Consider the following 19,300-nt stretch of genomic DNA (forward strand, 5'->3'; position numbering starts at 1 on the left):
TGCTCAGAGCGAGGGTGTGATGGCATGGGAGGAAGCCAATGTGGTTGTTAACAGTGGGAAAACTGGAAGGATGTAATTGGAAACATGAAGACTGTGGGGTTTTCCTGTGGAATTCCATGGAACTATGAGACAGTCTTGGCTGGTGTTCTTTCTTAGCAGTACAGCTGCTGATGGTGCCAGGAGGCTGTTTGGAACAGAGCCCAAGTTGGAGATAGAGACTTGAAATACCTTGGGTTAACTGTAAGAAAGTCCCTGTGCTTCTCATATGGAGAAGACAAACCTGGGCTATTGATTGACACAATAGAGCTGAAAGACATTATGTTTTGCTTTTTGAAGAATTTGTCTGTGCTTCTTAATACACAACAGGATGTCCAGTAGGTTGTTTAAATCTGAAAGTATGACTTGCACCACTGTTGAAGCAAATATTCGCTTGGCTGATGTCCATCATTGCATTAGTCCATCCTATTCCTTTAGTCACTTGAAAGGGATGAATAAAGAGAAAGACAAGTACTACACTGGCAGAAAAATTTTTATTTCATACTGTTCAGGCACTTGCACTCTAGTATGTGATTATGATGTAAAAAAAGTACATGCAACAAATAACAACCAACCAAAACCTGAACAAAAAAGCCCCAAGCAACAAAAAAAAAAAAAAACCCAAACATCACCAAACAAACCAGTATGCAAGAAAAAATATGTTCAGATGTTTTGTTTGACTCTTCTGAAGAGGAATATCTACCATAAAAACTAATCACTGAGCTAAAGGACAGAGGGGATTTCATGATCTTAAAAATTGCCTGATATTGGAATTTTGGCTATTGGAATTCTGGATATTGGAAAATTGATTAATAAGCTATAGGCTAAGCTAACATTTGCCTAGGAAATGTGGATCAACTGAAGAATTTTCAAGTTCTGAAAGACTGTTTATGAAATAAAAATATTGATAAGTCTTTTATAGTTCATTGAGAAGAACTCATGTCTGTTGGGATTATATTGCCAGAGATGAATTTGCTTGTGTTATTTAAAATGCTTGGAACTGATTTGCTTTAAGATTTTGTAAAGGGCTATTATCCATTTTGCTAGAAGGAAGTAGGGGAAAACAACTTTGGTGTAAGAAGTAGTTTCCAATATCTAAAGTGGGTATTTGGGGTATCTTTTTTTGTTCTCTGAAGTACATAATTAATATTTGTATCCCAACAATTCTAAATCTCTGTGAAAACAAAGAATTTTGAAAGCCTATGTGCAGTGCTCATGTGTATCTAAAACTTACGTATATTGCTGTATTTGTGTTGTACCTAAATGTACATGGCAATTGGGGTGCTCCAGGCCCAGCATTATTTGCTGGCTGATAGTAAAAACAGACCAGCTTTCAAAAGGAAAGATTGTTGTACAGACTATCCTCAGCCCAGTAAGGGACATGAGTAAGTTCCTAGGTGGAAAGGGTGTGAACTGCTCTTGTGGCTTCGGTGCAATTAGTTTAGTCCCCTAAATTATGTACAGTGTTGATCAGTTTGTTGAAGATAGTGCTAATGTGATTAATATGGACAAGTTTGAGCTCTTAACACAGCAATATAAGTGTTTGCTTACAATGGGTCCTGCTTTCAGTGAGGTTAAAAAATGTTGCACTTCTCTGTGAAAGTTATCATAGCTACCTGATATTTCTAGTACAGCATCTTTTTTTTGGACTGGCTCTGAGTATAGCCAGGACTCATTTTTCTGCTTCCAACCTTAGCCAAATGTTCTCTGCAGTTCAGTATGACATTTCAGTTATTACTTCAGGAACCTGAAAGGTTTAGCAATATTGCAGATTTCCATCTTTCCTAACATTTTGGCCTTCATACTGAGGATGCAGTCACTACGTTTTGACAACTTATTTTACATTTAATTTTCTGTTCAGTGTTTTATTAGATTAACTCAGATAGGAAGAATGGCTTCACATTTATCATGAGTGACTTGCACATTCAGTCAAACACTGTGTGATATTGAGTAGTTTAAATTTCTAGCGTATGAACTGTAAATTAACATTAAAGGCCTCTCTTAACATCCATTATTCTGTTTAAACAGTCATGCAGAATTATTAGTTATAAGTAATTTCTTCTTGAATACAAATATATCATCTGTTCTAATGCTGTCTTAACTCTTAATCTGCATGTCATGAAGAGAATATCCTAAAATTAGGAAATGGCATGGCTGAATACTGTAATGGATAATTGAGACTTATTGCCATTATAGTGCAAGTTTCAAGTTTGCTTGCAACTTAAGTTACTAATTTTACTAAGAGGTAATGGTACTCTGCTTGTGGAGCATGGTCCCAGCTGATAAATATCCATCTTGCTGGCACTATTGATTCAGTGTTTTGATAGTCTTAGCATAAAAATCTGACCTGTGAAGATGTTAAGTATGCACTCTTCTGTTGCAAGGGATGACTTTCTTTACTCAGTAAAGTAGCCCTTTTAGGCATCCAGGTACAACAGTGTGGAAAGTACTCACTACAGACTTTTTTTCTTTTGATAAACAGAGAATTTCAGACCCCAGAGCTCTCAATTTGTCACATTGCCCAAGTGTGAGTATCTTGGACATAGGCACGATAAATAAATCAGCAAAAAACCCACATAGTATGCTACAGGATGCATTTCAGAGTAGAATCTAAAAGCAGAACTGTTGGTGAAGAGCTTGTTATTTCCAGTTCATGTAGCAGCTGTGAAAAACATCTTAGCATCTTCATAATACTGCAGCAGTTTATTGATTTGCACTATAAGGACTAGGATTTCTGTTTCCTAAGGAACTTAGGAAGCCCAGTGACATGCATGCAAAACTTCTGAAGATTGATTTGGAAAACTATGGCTACTGAAATCTGTACTGTTAGCACTCATCCATGATAATACTTTCTCACTGTGTTGCTACATACTCACCTCACTGCAGCATGTCTCTACCTGCTTCCTTTGCTTTCTGTTACCTTTGCTTACTCTTACTGCATGCTCTAAGGTGCACAGTACTACACAGTAAAACCTTACCCCCTCATCCATTCTCCATCCCTTCTTGCAGCCTGTTGTGCATTTTTTTCCAACCTCATGTAGCTAAACAAGGCAAATTAGGGAGCTGGAAATTCATTAGTTCTTTTCAGAATTTGTGATCATGCCTGAATATTATTTGTTTTAAACTACATGGGGATTAAGGTCCTTTGAAGTTACTTGATTAGTGTTTAGGGAAAATAAAATGCCAGTTTAAGCTTCTGATCTTTTGTAACAGCATATAGAACTCCAGTATTCAAATTTATGCTTAAAACAGCTGTTATAGAGTCATATCACCCAGAAATTAATTAGCCTGGAAAAAAAAATGACTAAAACTTGATTATATTTAAGCTTGTATTTCAGTTTCCATCTGTGGGGAAATCAAGACCTATTCAGCTTTATGATCATTCATGGAGATGGCTTGATTTTTTTTCTTATAGATTTCAAATTTCTTGCTTATTGTCTTTATATATTAAAAATGACCTTATTTTAAAATTCTTCATGTTTTAACTTTCTTAGTAGGAACATTATCATGCACAGCTAGTTGAAGCTTCTGCAGTGAAAAAAGGCACATGCTCTAGTAACAGAAGCATGGCTTTGTCCTTGTATTCGCACTGCTTAGCTGATGTGTGCAGAAGCTGATCTGTGTTAAAGCTTAATAATAGCATATGGCAGCTAGCTGTATGTAATGGTTGATCAGTTGTCACAACTAATACATTTACACCTAAGCTATCCCTGTTTTTCTATATCTAATGCTCACTGTACTCATCACTAGCATGATACTGAGTGCCTTGCATAGATAGATAGACAAACATCCACGGAGCAGACAGTCTCAGATATAGCTATTTTGCAGAAATATTTGATGAGAAACAACTCTCCTTGAGCAATAAAACCTGAAACAGTTGACTGCTTAAATTGAAGTATATATTTGAAGTCATCTAAAAAAAAAACAACCAATAAAACTTTTCCCAGCATGTAAGCTTTGTGTGCTGCGAGGCAGTCATGCCAAATGCCATGTGGAATAACTGCTGTATAAATAGTGGTCATGCCCATTCTGTGCAGCAATAAGAGGGTGTCTGTTGCTGATTGCATAGACTTCAATGTCTTCTACTACCAGTGTTCACTTTGTGGCAGTCTGGTGCAACCCTAGATAGATTAGGCTATAAAGTGCATTTAGAAAGGAAATGTTGGTCTGTCAGGAAAAGTCTATGCTATGAGCTTAACCTGTCAAGACTGAGGTGCTGCTATGCATGTTTTAAATATTTTTAGTTCGCATACTCATTGGACAAAGAATCTTCTGCTTCTTCCTTATAAACGTTCAGGAACAGCTGTAAAAGTGCTGTCATCGTGTGAACATGAAGATGTTGGGAAGATCTTTGTTCCAGCTGACTAAAGTCTGTAAGTAACATTCAGAGGTCTGTGTACATGTGAGGGGCATGATACAGTCAAGCACTGAGACAAGACTGTAAAGAATTTAGTGGGCTGGTAATGCCTGCATCTTCTTGTCAAAACCTGCTGCAGTTGGAAGGCCTGAGTCTTGTTGCAGGTAGGGGATAACGATAAACCCTTACCTGGGGGTAGCAGGTATTTAGTTGGTAAAATTTATTTTTTCTTTGAGTTTTGTGCTTAGTACATTTTCTAGCTTCATGTTCACATAACAGCACCCATTATTGTTTTGTTTTAGTCTTATTTCTTGTGATTAACATTACACTGTTCATGCTAATTAATTCATCTGGGGTTGATGTGCAGTGTGTTCAAGCTGGAGTTTGTACCCTCCTAATCCTAGGTCTCCTTCATGAATATCTTCCTTGCCTGTAGCCTGGGTAGAACCTGTTCTGTCCCACACTGGCATGTGAGCAGATGATTCATAGTTTTCAGTCAATTCATCATTATTTATGATATAATCTGTGTCATCATCCTTCAGTTGATCCTGCATGCAAACAAAGAAAAAATCAGTGGAAGGAAGACTCTTGAGGAGGAATTTTGTTAAAGCTTATATGGAGGACAATTCTAAAGCAATTCCACTTTCATCTCGTTATTTGCTTATTTTTTCAGGTATTAATTTACCACCTTGATGTTGATTTAAAACAAACAATTGCTTACCATATTCTGTTTTCCAGCAGTGCTGAGAAACATTATCTACCCTTCAGATATTAAAGATATAATTTCACTGCTAAAATATCACTCATACGGCAAATACTTTAAGCTCCTGACTCAGTTGTTTTCAATATGTCACTCATATTTGAATCTCTTGCTTTACTAGTGGCCATTCTTGAAAATGTAGCACTGTACCTTCTGAGACCTCTTACCCATGACCCTGAAGAGATTGTGTAATGATGAGCCTTGAAAGTAATAGGCTTTGGAAAAGGGAGTTTACCAAGTGTTCCATTGAGGATGGCAGAGTTTGGATTACACCTTAAATACAATTAAGCAAACTGGATACTTACACCATATGCACTGGGGCTGGTCAGAAGCCTGGCAACTGGATTACACCATTCAGGTAATGTCGTTGTAAGTGGTGGACCAGCATGGGTTAAGATAGGTTTTAGGTATCTGTAAAGTTTGTTAAAGAATATTTCTTATAGAAATATTATTACGTTTTTCTAGTACACAAAGAAATAAATTTTTAAATAAGGGAATTGTCTAACTGAATGGAAACAGAAAATACCATCTCTTTACCCATCTGTTACTGCATACCTTCACCTGTCCTCAGAGTTGTCTAACGTTTTTCAGTAACTACAAACAAATCTGCACACCAAACCAAGCAAAAAAAATACTCATCCTGCTCAAAACCAAACAGCCAACCACAAAACAAACCCCCAAACATTTTGATGCTCAAAGTGTGTTACATTCTGAAGGCTATCGGAATGGCTGAAGGAGATGTGTTGTGGAATACGTAAATGCAGTAGGAAGTGGAAGAGAGGAAATGTGTACTAGATTATCCTGTTTACTATTATCATCTATTGTTTGCTGTAAGTGTTAAACAGGAAACAAAGTAAGATGCAACTGTATCAGTTGCTTTATGTAAGAACAGTAGTGAACACTTTCTTAAACACATACTCAACCTTTTGTAAAATCAACGCAAAGTATATTTTGGCTAATAAGTTTATTGCTGGGAGTGTGTATAAGTTATGTGCAATCCTGGCTTTTCCGCATTCAATGTATTTATTTTACACTTCAGACATCAATGCTTCTTTCTATAAAATTATGTTACTATGTTAGGAACAGGCTTTAAGCTATTGTCTTGCACCTTTCTTTCCAGTATTTTAATCCAGAAGTGCTTTATTGAAATAAAAGAAAAAACCTGCTCATCTTGAGCAATTATATCATCCTCATAACTGTCAATAACCACTTTCCTATGAGTTCCTCAAATTGATTTATCTTCTCTGCTACTTTTACTTGCAAAATAATTTTCAGTGTTCTTAGGAAGCAAGTCTGTCAGCTATTTTTGCTGTTAAGGAAAATTTGCTTTATTGATTGCTGTCCTGCTTTCTCTCCCCTGCTCCTTTCTCTTGCTTGCCTTCTTGCGCTTTCTCCCTCATGCTTTCTCTCTGCCTTCTTAAAGAAGGAGGGAACAAATGTAAAACTGAGCAGTGGCTAGAGCTCTGCATCAATACTGTAGAAATACTGAATAACTAACAGTGTGTCTTAACCATTCCTGTTGTCTCCTTTTTTTATTGGCTGTTTATGGTATCACTGTTTCACTCAAAGTACACATTCTGTATTCTGAGAAATGCTATGTAAAATATATATCCTCATGATCTTGGTTATAGATTGAAAGGCTAAACAACTTGCTCTGCTACCCTCTATGCTATAGCCATGTAAGTTCTACAGTATCTGGTGTGGTTCTACAGTATTTGTGTATTTTTTTAATTTTTTTTTAATTGAATCTGTCAGAAAATTGTGCAGTTCCTTTGTCCAAGGCCTCATACTGAGTTAGTGTGAATTAAAAAAAATATTGTAATACTTTAATAGAAATTCTTATCAGAGTGATGATCAGGGTGGGAATCTCATTAGGTCTCATTGTGATTAGAAAGTTTAGATCCTCTTGCTTCTGAGAGAATAAAATCAAACCAAAAAATCCTTTTCTGATCAACTCCCAATTTTATTTGAAACCTCTGAAGTGCCCAACAGTAAAGAACTGTTACTAAAAGCTATATGCGAAAGCTGTCATAACTGTTGTTTTCAGCATTTTAGAAAAACATACTTTCATTTCTGGTTTTGTAATTAGGAGCCTAATTTCAGATTTTTAATCTTTGGAAGTATTGTCTTTGTTAGTACAGACAGCCTGGATTGTTTGAACTGAATTATCAGACCCAGCCTGAAAAATACAGGCTTGTAATGGAAGTTTTGTATGATCATACTGAATTCTGTCTGCTCTGTCCTTTTATTCTCTTCCAGAACAAGTAACTGAAGATGAATATTCCTCTACACTTCCTCCTTTACCCTGATGATCTTGGGGATAGGTCTTAAGCTAAAGTGCCTTATAACTTTGTAATGAGCTTTTCCACCTCACAGTAAAAATTTGAGTCCTCTTTTCCTCCTGTGCTTGCATGGAGGCCAGCACTAGATCGGATAGGAATAGGGTGTGCATGCTGAAACAGGCAGTCTACTTAGCCACCACAGTAGTCTTCAGATTTTTTTGAGACACCACTACTTTTAGTACATCCGGTGTGCTTACTTCTTGCCATATGTGTACACTGGTGTTCTTGAGTGATGGCTTTATTTTGGGCTGCAGTAGGTCCTCCAGTTCCCCTTTTTCTGCATGTACTCTAACACATTCATCGTGTGTTGTCCATGCTTCTGCTTTGAAGCCTCTTGGGATCCAGTTTAATGTAAAGACAATTTTCTTGTGCTTGTTGTGATGCTTCTGATTCTGTAATAAATTATTTATCTCTTTATTCCCTACTTAACTAGCTATTATTCAGCTTGCTAAAGGGACTTAAATTCCACTGCCCTATTTTTTGTTGTTTTAATAACCTATGCCATAAATGTTTCCTCCTTATTATTGACACAGTTGCTTTATAGTATTACAGGCATAATCACGTCATTCAGTGCAGCATGAAAGAAGAATTTGAATCCATGTGCAGTGCTGGCATTTCAAAAGAATATCAGACTTGGGTCTATAGCATTTTAAGGCTGGCAAGAAGTCTTATCACATGCCAGCTGCTCTGGTTGCATCTCCCAGCATATCCATGGAGAAATGATTTAAATAGTGTAATAGAAAAAGGTAAATTTTACATTAAGGCTGCTTTAAAAATCAGAGGAAACTAAGTATAAACCTCAGCATAACTCATAAATTACTGCTGAAGTAAACTCATGCCTTCCTAAATCATGGATAGGGAAAATATAGCAGGAATATATTTCATCAGTCATCCCACTTCTAGATTTGCACTTCAGGCTTCCATCGGCCAAGCAGCCCATCTGCATATCTCAGCTTCTACACTATGTAATATACTGTGTTAAACATTAATATTAAAACCGTGGTATCTTCTAGTTGTGGCTTAAGCTCAGACAGCAACTAAGCACCATGCAGCTGCTTACTTTGCCCTTTCTCCCAGTGGGATGGGGAAGAGAACTGGAAAATAGGTAAAACGCTGTGGGTTGAGATGAGAATGGTTTTTAATAAGTGTGAAATACAAGTAAAATATAATACAAGTAGAAGGAAATAGAAAGGAAGCAATAAATCTTGACACCTTCCCCCCTCCACCTTCCCTTCCCCCAAAAGAGGCCCAAATCAAAACAACAAACCCCTAACAAACAAAAAAACCCAAAACACAGATGATGCACAATACAATTGCTCACTACCCACTGACCAATACCAAGCCAGATTCAAGCAGTTATCAGTCCTTCCTGGCTAACTCGCTGCAGTGTTATATACTGGGCATGATGTGCTCTGGGATGGAATACCCCTTTGGCTAGTTTGGGTCAACTAGCCTGTCTCTGCTGCCTCCTGGCTTCCTTTGCTCCTCCTCACTGGTGGAGCATGAGAGACTGAAAAGTCTTTGGTCAGGGTAGGTGCTACTTAGCAAAAAACTAAAACATCTCTGCAATATCAACATTATTCTCAGACTAAAACAAGAAGCAGCATTGTACCAGCTAAGAAGAAAATGAACTCTATCCCAGCCAAAACCAGGACACTTCTAGGTTGAAAAACTGAATTCCAGATGCCTGTATATGCACATGTATAGAATTTTAGTCTATACTAAATTTTAGTTTGCATTACTGGCATATTAGCATGCCTTACTTTCTTAATCAAATAACAATTTTCCCGTTGATTCACCATATCTGTAGTCTTCCACTCCCAGTTCACATGCCCAGAAATGTTTACTCTGGGTACTCTCATTGATATTTGAGCATCCCTTTGTCCAGGCAGATTGTCTTCCCTTGCCACTAGCTAGGCATAGTTCCTCTCCCATCCTGTCTCACTGACATCAGACTCAACATGTAAATCTGTCTACCCCCTCCATGTACAGCTTCAATCTCTTTTGGGTTTGACTCCATATGATGTCCTCTTCTATCCTGCCCAACAATAAGCAAAGAAGGCAACGCCATTGCAGACAAGACAGTTGGCAAGTGTCTGAGCAACGTAGCTTAGCTAAATCACAGGCAGGATTTTTGATGGGTCTGATGAGGCTGAGCAATTCATAGAGGGCCTGTGAGAGTGTACAGCATGTTCAATCTAGCTCTTGAAAATTGGTGGGTTTTTTTTTGTTTTTGTTTTTTTTTTTTTTTTAAGTGTACAAATAGCCAATTTTTCAGTTTCACAGTGGGATCTAGTTTAGGCTAAATGGCAACAGGCATCTTCAGGATTGAATATGAGGTTTTTCCTCTAAGTGCAATGGGTTTAACAATAACCCAGTTGCCTGAAACCTCTGGGATGGAAACTTTCAAGACTTTTCAAGTATTGAGTAATATTGGTGAGAAACACTACTGTCACTAGCCATATTGCAGAACATTTAGGATTTCCATTATGCAGGAAATTTTGAGATTTCAAAATAGTTTTTGTGTCATGTTAGAACGGAAAAAATCAGAATCTCGAAATTTCTGTTCTTATAGCCAATAAGCATCAATAACTGCACTGTTGGTAAAAATCAATATTTATCCTTTTGATAAAATGGCAGTAACATGTTAAAATAGAAAAAAAAAGTCTGGCAGAAACATCATGATTATTTGAATCAGACCTAAAGGAGGTTAACTTCTGTTGGAGGAACTGATTCCTAATCCAGCTGTGACTCTGCTGAGGAGTATAATAGTAAGAGAAATAACTTGCAGCTGAGGGGATGGGGACAGACAAAACCCAATGACAAACACTCCACAACAACAACAACAGAAACCCCAAAAGCAAACACCTGCCCCACCCCCCAACAAGACAGATAATGTGGCCACTGTTAGAAATATATATAGCAGCTTTGCTTCAACTCGGAGCCCTGTATTGGCCCAGGAGGTGTTTGCCTTTTGCCTCATTGCATAATGGGGGCTCTGACTCAAGGTAATCCCATCCTCCCTTCCTGCCAATATGCTCACGCTATTATATTTACTGTTGCATACAGTGATTTTTTTTCCCAGAGACTATATTCCTATTTCAAACTCTGCTATTAATACACATTTGTTAAAAATACATATTTAATATTCTATTGCTAGGAGTGATGTTTCTGCTGTAGGCATAAGAGGTACATTTCATAATTCCCAGGATCCTTTGTGAAATTTTTCTTATGATTTCTTGAGGTTTGCAGCCTTTTATTTTAAAGTGTCCTTTCATGAGTATTTTTATTTAAGTCTGAGTTTGTTATTTTTTTATGAGTTTCGTATTACTCTTTGTACGTAAGAAAAGTATCAAAGAAAAGATGTCACTTCTATTTGTCTCTTAAAGAGAATGATTATGGTATTAGCTATGTGATAGTCTAAAGAACAAACACTTCCATTTTATTATCCGGCTAAGTTTTGCATGTGGCTGACCCCTGCTAGCAGCTGACTGAGATTATTTGGTGACTTTATATAACAGCTTGTGTGCATGACTGAGCTGGAGAGGCACAGAGACATCTCCAGGTTTTAAGTGCATGCACAGCAGAATAAAATTGCCCCCAAAAGGAGATTATTTTCAAGCGGATTCTCTTCCTGACTTGTGCAAGAGAGGGTGGTATTTTTTGATGTACCATGGAATTTTCTTCAGAGGGTGGGGAGTGATCAGTGTAGACTGGTTGAAGAGTGCAGGCGTGGTTATATTAGATTTGTTAGAATAACAGGTATGCTATTGTAAGGACCATAACATCTAAAGTCACTTAACATATAAGTATAATTTAATCTGCCCTATGGAGAAAGCTGAGAAGATATTACTAAATCTGGTATAAATAGTATTTTTGACTTGCAGTTGCTACTAGTAAATTCTGCTCTAGCTCCCTGTGGCTTTTTTCTTTTTTTATGGAATGGATAAAAAAAAATGAAAATAAAATCCTGCTACTCTGTAACTTAAATACTAAACACCCAAGGGTAAATGGAATCATACTGTAGTCCTGCAAAGTCAAATCATCAGGTCTTCTTCCACTTCCCCTGTTTTTTAAAGATTAATTCTCTCTGTGTTTGGCTTTTTCATGTCTGAGAGTGGGGAGGGTGGATGAAAATCAGTGGTAATAAGAACAAGTTCAGTGCAGCCTTAGCAAAGCCTGTCTGACTGTCAGATTCTTGAGCCAGATGTTATGTTAGACCCAAGAAATTAACTCTGGCTTTTATGTGGAATATGGCTAAAAATTTGCTGCTTTCAACTTTGAAACTGGAAGCATTGTAGAGATGTGGGCAAAATGGTGGAAGTTAAAAGAACTGATCTTAGATCTTTGTATACATAAGCAGCTGCAGAGAAGTGGCTTTTCTCTAGTTATGTGCTGAGTAAAATGTCTGGGGTATCTACAGACCATGGTCTTCTAGTTGTGAGCTCACTGAAGCAGAGATGAAAATCGAGGTATCTTCCTGAAGTTATTTGAAGTCTGTTATATCCCAAATATAATACCTCCATGAAAAGAAAAAATCTGAGGCATAAATGGAGACTTGCTTATATAATTTGATGAGTGATTAATGAAGATACTCTTGAAAATCAAAGTATAGGGGAAGCCAAAGGATAGAAGAATACTCACATAAATTTCAAAATTAATGTATGAACAGGCACTAATGTCTGACAAATTAATGTCAAAGAGCTTTGGAGGATGCAGACTATGCAAGGCAGCTAAAGTGAAGAGGAAAATACCTCCCTGGCAACAATTGTATAATAACCAGAAAATGACCATCCAGTGAACAAATAAAATCCCAACCAAGAAGTAAGTGTTACTCAAGGTTGACAACACTAGTAGGATTAATCTCCCCTATCATCAAACAACTTATTGTAGGATATCTGAAAGAAATGTAGTCTACCAGTCTTACTTGTTCATCAGTAAAGAGAAATGGCCAAATGCCAAGGCAGTTATTCTTATCTTGCAGTGTTGGAGTTAAATGAAAGGAATTGAAACTAGGATGAGTTTATTTCCCTTTATTTTGACTATAGAAGAGGCTGAACAACTAGGTAAGTCTTAGATGGCTCATAATTAAGTATCCAAAATATGGTGAAATTAATCTAATTTCAGGACATAAGAAAGTAGGACCCCTGAAGCAAAATATAGGAAACCAAACACCTCCTCCTCCATACCAAGAAAACTAGAAGTGTATGAAAGGCATCCACTTTCATAATTAGGAAATACTGTATTAAATATATTTAGAAGAAAAAAAGATAAAAGGTCATGTTAACTTCTGTGTAATACTTATGGCACCAAAGCTGACAACAAAAACAAGAACTTTAAAATCATTAAGCTTGTGAAAACCTGAATGACCATGGAGTTAATAAAAAGAAATTTCACCTCAGAGAAAATTTAAAGATTTCCTGGCATGTTTGAAGGCATAGAAAATTTTTCAGGACATTGCAAAACTGGCCTACCCAATAGAGTTTTTTTTCCTGCAGAAAATGAACTGCATGTGGTACATCTTTAGCATGATACAAAATTGGAGATGTCATTGGCATTAGTAAGTTAAAGTATTGTATTAGAAAGGACGAACCCTGGTGTAACCTGGCTGTGCATAGACCCTTAAGGCCTTTAAAAAAAGGCTCTGATGCCAGCTGCCTGAGATGAGAACACTTTCAAGCTTTTCACATGAAGTGTGTTCATTGTATAAAGTGCTTCAGCCCTGGTACTGGCACAGAGAATGAATGTAGAAGAGCAAGGTAGGGATTTCTGCACTCCCTGTAGAAGATTGTTTCATGAGAGTGTCCTTGGCATCACCATCTGCCTGAAAAGCATTCCAGAAAACAGATATGTGAATAACAAGGACTGGCAGCAGTTATACACCTTGCTAATGACAATCTAATACCAGTGGCACCACAAATCTAATAATTTGCAAGATGCAGGGATAGTAGACTTTAAAGATTGAATGCAATGAAGAACATGTGCAAATAATTTTTGATCAGATGAATTACTTCAATTGCATCAGAGAGGAAGAGAGAAAAAGTCTGATCCAAATAAAGTGAAAGCTATAGAGCTTTTGAAAACATCTAATCAATAAATTATATGAGGTACAATAAGCTTGCAGCTACTAAGACAGGTGCTGAGAATTGCAATGGTTGCAGTGTCTCTACCCTGGGAGAGGAGAACCAGGAGGATGGGGAAAGGAGTGGGTAGTGAGAAAGTAATGTGAACAGGACTTCCCAAACAAGAAGGGCAGCATTTGGCTCAAACTAAAAATATTACAGTGAAAACAAAGCAATAAAGTGGCTGCTACAACTTTATAAGTAACAGCTGGAGTAATATTTTTGCAATGGCCCTCTGGTGACATGGATTGAGAGTTAAAGCCAGTGCACCAAAATTATACTGAAATAGGAAAATAATTTTTGGCATTTTTCAGAAAGTCAGATATTTCATCATTACATAGGTACAGCTGCACAATAACAGTTAAAATAGTTCACAGATCTGTGGAGACTGTTTTTGACAAATCTACAGCTTCTGCATTGCAAAGAATCAGAAGATGCTCTCAGTTATAAAGGTGCATATGATCCCCTATGAGAAAATCCTGTAAGGAGCTACTGTTGCACAATTTTGTTGAAGGATGAGCTATGAAATTGGAGGAAGGCTTGGATGAACAATGTGCCTTCTGATGCTTTCAAAGATGCTAACAAATTCAAAGAAACAAAAGTGATAATTCACTGAATCTTTTATGAGACAAAAATAAAGGTCAACTGTGTAAAAAATAACAGAATCTCTCTTCCTCTATTGGAAGATTATAGACAAAGCGTAAATAAGAAGATGGGTGTCATGCCAGAAAGGAGAACAGTAGCTCTAAAGAAAATGAATTCTGAACGTTTTTTTGAGGACTGATTGGTACAGTAGTGAAGATAGGCCAGAGAACTGTACTCTTGGCCCAGTATGAGTGTACAAACAGATATGTGTATCCCTATAGAACATAAAAGCAGGGAGCCAAGGTGACTTGTGCTGGGTGAAGCCCATGACAAAGCTGCCAGCAACAGGGTAACATATATAATGTGCTCATGAAAATATATTACTGTTTATTTGTACAGCTGTGAGCAACAACCCTTATTTCAGATATAGAAGTAGGTTCAAAACCTGTGACAAGACCAGGATGTGGTTTAGCACTTTTTCAGAAGAGTGTTTTACTCAGTAATGTATTGTACTTCTGACCAGTTAAGTAATGAGTAAGAAGTGCTGGGAGTGACTTAAAAAAGCAGTCTCTTAATCTGCCTATGCTGAGCTGAGCCACTGAGAGAAGAATAGCTTTAGTAAAACTTTGTTAATAGAAAGCCTATTTAGTTTAATATATGCTCTGAGAATCACTACTCCTGTGAGCAGATTGGTCCAAAGATTACATCTTCAGATTCTCCAGCAGCTTTTCCCAGTGTAAACCATAAGCACAATTAGCTAGCTGGATAAAGTTAGAAATCCTAATAGGTTTGTGAAGAAAGCACATCAAGAAGAGGAGGGCTCCGTGTTGAGGAAGTGAAGACATTGCACCCAAATAGGTTCCGCTATAATCCCAAGAAAGCAGCCTTCTGGCAAGGCAGATCTTTCCTTTCGTAAAGATGCCTTAAACCAGAGACAGACTAGTTAGCATGCGAATTTCAATGCAAAGAACAGTTGAGTATAATCAACTATGGCAGCTAACCTAGGGAAAAAGAAACTACTAAACAAGGATAGCAGCAGCTTTTGTACTGCTAGGAGTGAAATAAATGCGAGGTATGTATCCTAACATTACAGTTTAAAATTCTGTGTAGGTAAACTGGGGTATTTTGTTTAGGAGCAGATTAAAGTAACAGTACAGAGAATACATACTGAAAGAGGTCAAACTCCCCTTTGATCACCAGAGAAGTTTATAAAATATAAAACAAATAGGAAAAGCTAGCACTAGACTTCTAGTTAGGATAGTTCAGCTCACTGCCCCGTCACCGTACGAGTCTGGAGGGGGGTAACTGGACAAAAGGCTTTCCTGGAAGCCTGTAAATGCTACAGAGAAGGACATTGAGTGAAGACAGCGTGCCGTCATGGAGGAAGTTGAAGATACATGATGTTGTAGGGTGGGTGAGTAGGGTGTCAACAAGACAGATTTCTGCAAATGTGACAAATGACTTTTATGGCTGGTTAGAAATATAGTTGTGCATATGTGGAAAAATAAATATTTTTTTACTAGAGTGAAGATATGAAGGGGATAAAGCTTTGCAAAGCTATGGTATTCCACATAAGAAGCTGCAAGGAGAATGTATAAGCTTTTCTCCTGTTTTACTACGTTTCTGCAGGAATGTGGGAGCTTAATCAAATTAAAGGGCACTCACTTTCAGGCAAGCAGAAAGAAGATTTATGATTTTTAAAGCAGGTATTCAATGTGCAACAATCATTGCCTGAAGAAATCATGGAGCCTGTGATAAAAATCTGATGCTGTAACACAATTATAGTTGTGCGAGTTAAGGCAACAGGGGTGTCAGACATTAGGCCTTTGGGGGGGGTGGGTGGGTGAGGGAATTCCCCCACTTTTTTCTGTACAACCTCAGGAGATGTAATTTGAGGATTTTATTTCTTCCATCTACTGCTGGAACATCAGCATGATGGTAAATAATAGATCTGCTGCAGTAGGAGGAAAGCTGTGCTCTGCTAATGTTGTCATTGCTATATTTGGCTAAAGTATAAAATGCTTTTGTAATTCTTTTTTAATGGATTATTTTCACATGTTATTAGGGATGTTGCAGGTCAGGCACCAGTTTCAGAGAGGCTAAGCCATTTCTTTAAGCTTGCCTACCTCATGTCTAACAGTTTGTTTCCAGTGAAAAGTTCTGAAAACAGATTAAGAAAGATATTTTTGGTTTAAGTTGACACCATTTTATTCTATTTATTGGCACAGTATACTGTGCACATGTACCAATGCTGGCACTGACTCAAATACAAGCAATAATAGAGGTGGGGAAAAGTACAGTGCAGCATGAATGAGCATGAGATTTTCTCATTCTCTGTGTTCCATTAGATGGAGAGGTCAGCTATTGGGCTTTTTGTCACAAGTTACTCATAATACAAATGCCAGCTGTACAGTGCATCAAGCAAGTGTAGCTGTTCCATTAATGTGATTTTGTTAATAAACATATTCATTGAGATCACTGCTTTTCTTTTCCTTTCCCATTTCTGGCAACTCCTCCACTCAACTCCCAATCCAGATCTGATTTAAAAACTGTTTGCTGCCCAGATTTCACACTGATGGCTAGTTTCAAAATATCTTCACATTTTAGTTGATTTGTATTCAAAAGCCTAACTCCTTGTGAAGTTATGTTCAATTTATTTCCTTTTTTTTTCACAGCTTTTTTTTCCCACATAGAATTGGTTTAGTTGTTTGTTTTTTCCAGAGGTACAGCCTATTCTGATTCAGTGAACTTAAAAATTATTGCTTGGCTGTTGATGACAGGTTTTAGAGGGGTCAGTAGAAAATCTGATATTTGATAATTTCACCATTGTGAAATCTCTGATGATAAAACATGTGGATGATGCAGGACTAAATCGTGAGGACATAGCACTCATGTGGGCATACCTTGATTTCCTAGTAAACTGGTCTCATTAAAACATATTTGCTCCAATTATATCCCTGAAAATCAATAACCAAGGAGGGCAAGATTCCTGCAGTGCTTGTAGGTGGTAGTGCCAAGACTTCCCATGATCTCTGAGGGAAGTGATGCATGCAAACAGTGAGTAGACAATAAAAGTGGTGTGCCAGTGCTTCTGTATTTAGACACTAGCGAGATCAGTTCTGGAATGCCATGCCCAGTGTGGTGGTCCATGTTTTAAAGTGGTTTCCAAGAAGCTAGGAAACGTATAAGAAAGAAGGAGCCCTCTCATTCTTCCCCCAAAATACTAAAAATAAAGTGATTTAATGAACTTTTGAAGTTTTTTTTAATGGAAAAATGCATGATACTGGAATGTTTATTTTTAAAAGATAAATGCAGGCAATAAGCTAAATCTGTGCTAAAAGACACAAACCAGATGTTTTAACAGTGACTAAGCACTGGAATATATCCCTAAGGGAAGCAATGAACTCTCCATTGCTGGTATCATATCATCAGGAATGGATGCTTTTCTAACTTCTGGTATCCTTTAGATCACAAAAGTTTCTCAAATCAATGCAAGATGAAATTTAAGTCTGATGTCCCAGAGTTCAGACTTGATAGTTTTAAAGGCCCTGTGCAGCCTCAAATTTAAATTTTATGAATTCAATTAATTATCACCTTAGAAGCATTTCTTACCCTAGGAAAATCATAGAAGTGCTCACTGAATTTATTTCCCTTTGGAACTATAGTTGGCTTAGTATATTAGAAATATTTAAGCTTTAAGCATCTCTTTGTATTTATTTTCCTAATTTTTAAGTGACTGGTTGTCCTAGGTTATATATATCACTATACTTGCTAAACCCTGCCTTTCTAGTTGCTTAGCTCTGCTCTTTAGCTTGCTAATATACTGTGGAAGCACAGCATCTAAGCTCCTCGTTGTTCTCTACCAGTGGAATAAGTATTTAGGTTCTTGAATGAGTTTTACAATGCTGTATTGGCTTTGTATTCAATTATTTTTATTAGCTTAAAGTTTGTCAATAACAGATTATAGAGGGCAGTTAACTCATTTAGGATCTTGAGAAAATTGTTGTGTGCAAAGTATTTAGATTTAAAGCAATACTGATTTATTTATTTATTTTTTTTTAAACTCCTGTCTCAAATATATATGAATACAATTACAGTAATGGACTACTCTGGAAAATTATTTCCAAATCACATTAAGGATCTCATGGAAATGGACACCAGTTGAGAGATTTGTCTATCTCTGCAGAACTGTTGGTATGTTCTGGCTAGGCACAGCATGGTGCATAGTAAAAACATTATCCCAGCCAGGATATGATTAATGGTAGACAGCTTTCAGAGGGACAAATGTTTATTTTGTTACAGGTGTCACACAGAGTAGGTGTCCCAGGCAACAGGTACCTTCAGTACTGTCACAGAAGATGGCTTGTTAACTATGTTAACGTAGTCTATGTTAACTAGACTCAATCTTCACAAACATCATCATGACAAATGTATTTAACTGGTGAATGGTAGTAAATTTGCCAGACTGTGGCAGTATCTACTAGTTTTTTTGTGTGACCCTGTATCACCCTGGATATCTGGGACCATCCTCTCTCTATCCTGTCTTTTGCTCTTGTGCTGTCCCGTTCTTATCCTAGTGTTTTGCACAGCCCTTGCTTCTCTTGGAGAAGGACTGCTTTTTCCTCTTTACTCCCTGGCCGCTGGTGCTACTTCCTCTACTCCCTAAAGAGTCAGAGACAACTTGTGTGTGATCAGCTGGGGATACCTGGGCCTAGAAAAACAGGAGCAAAGAAGGAAGCTGTGTGGGGGTAGAGTGTTGTGAGCACCTCTGCCCATGACAGTTTCTTTCCCAGGGACAGATGCTTATCTCCTGGGGTCAGTGAGACTTGAGAGAGAGATACTAGGTACGGTCTTCAGAAACCTAATTAGCTACTTATACAGAAGGCTTAATAACGTAGCAGTAGTTGACAGGTAGTGTATGATGATTTGTGGCTATCGGTATCATGAAAGACTTAAACGAAGTTGCCTCTCATTAGTTTCACTTTAGCAGCGCAGTTTCCTTTCATCTGTCCGCATTTTTGGCATTGTCATGACCCAGATGAGAGATTATGATACCTTTACTAAAAAACATATCTTTTTCTTCTATAGCTAATAACTT

General features: G+C 37.4%; 1 protein-coding gene across 1 annotated transcript in view; it reads right to left on the reverse strand.

Annotated features, from left to right (window-relative positions):
• Positions 1 to 511: 511 nt before the first annotated feature.
• SLC9A9 (solute carrier family 9 member A9) overlaps positions 512 to 19,300 on the reverse strand; it is a 195,908-nt gene continuing 177,119 nt past the window's right edge. The window contains exons 15-16 of the mRNA XM_005147023.4: positions 5,459 to 5,564; positions 512 to 4,941 (exon numbers count right to left, since the gene is read on the reverse strand). Of these exons, the coding sequence (XP_005147080.2) occupies positions 4,735 to 4,941; positions 5,459 to 5,564 (313 nt within the window). The 3' untranslated portion in view covers positions 512 to 4,734. The remainder of the gene's footprint in view (positions 4,942 to 5,458; positions 5,565 to 19,300) is intronic.

This window comes from Melopsittacus undulatus, chromosome 6 (genome assembly GCF_012275295.1).
Source record: "Melopsittacus undulatus isolate bMelUnd1 chromosome 6, bMelUnd1.mat.Z, whole genome shotgun sequence".
NCBI lineage: Eukaryota > Metazoa > Chordata > Aves > Psittaciformes > Psittaculidae > Melopsittacus > Melopsittacus undulatus.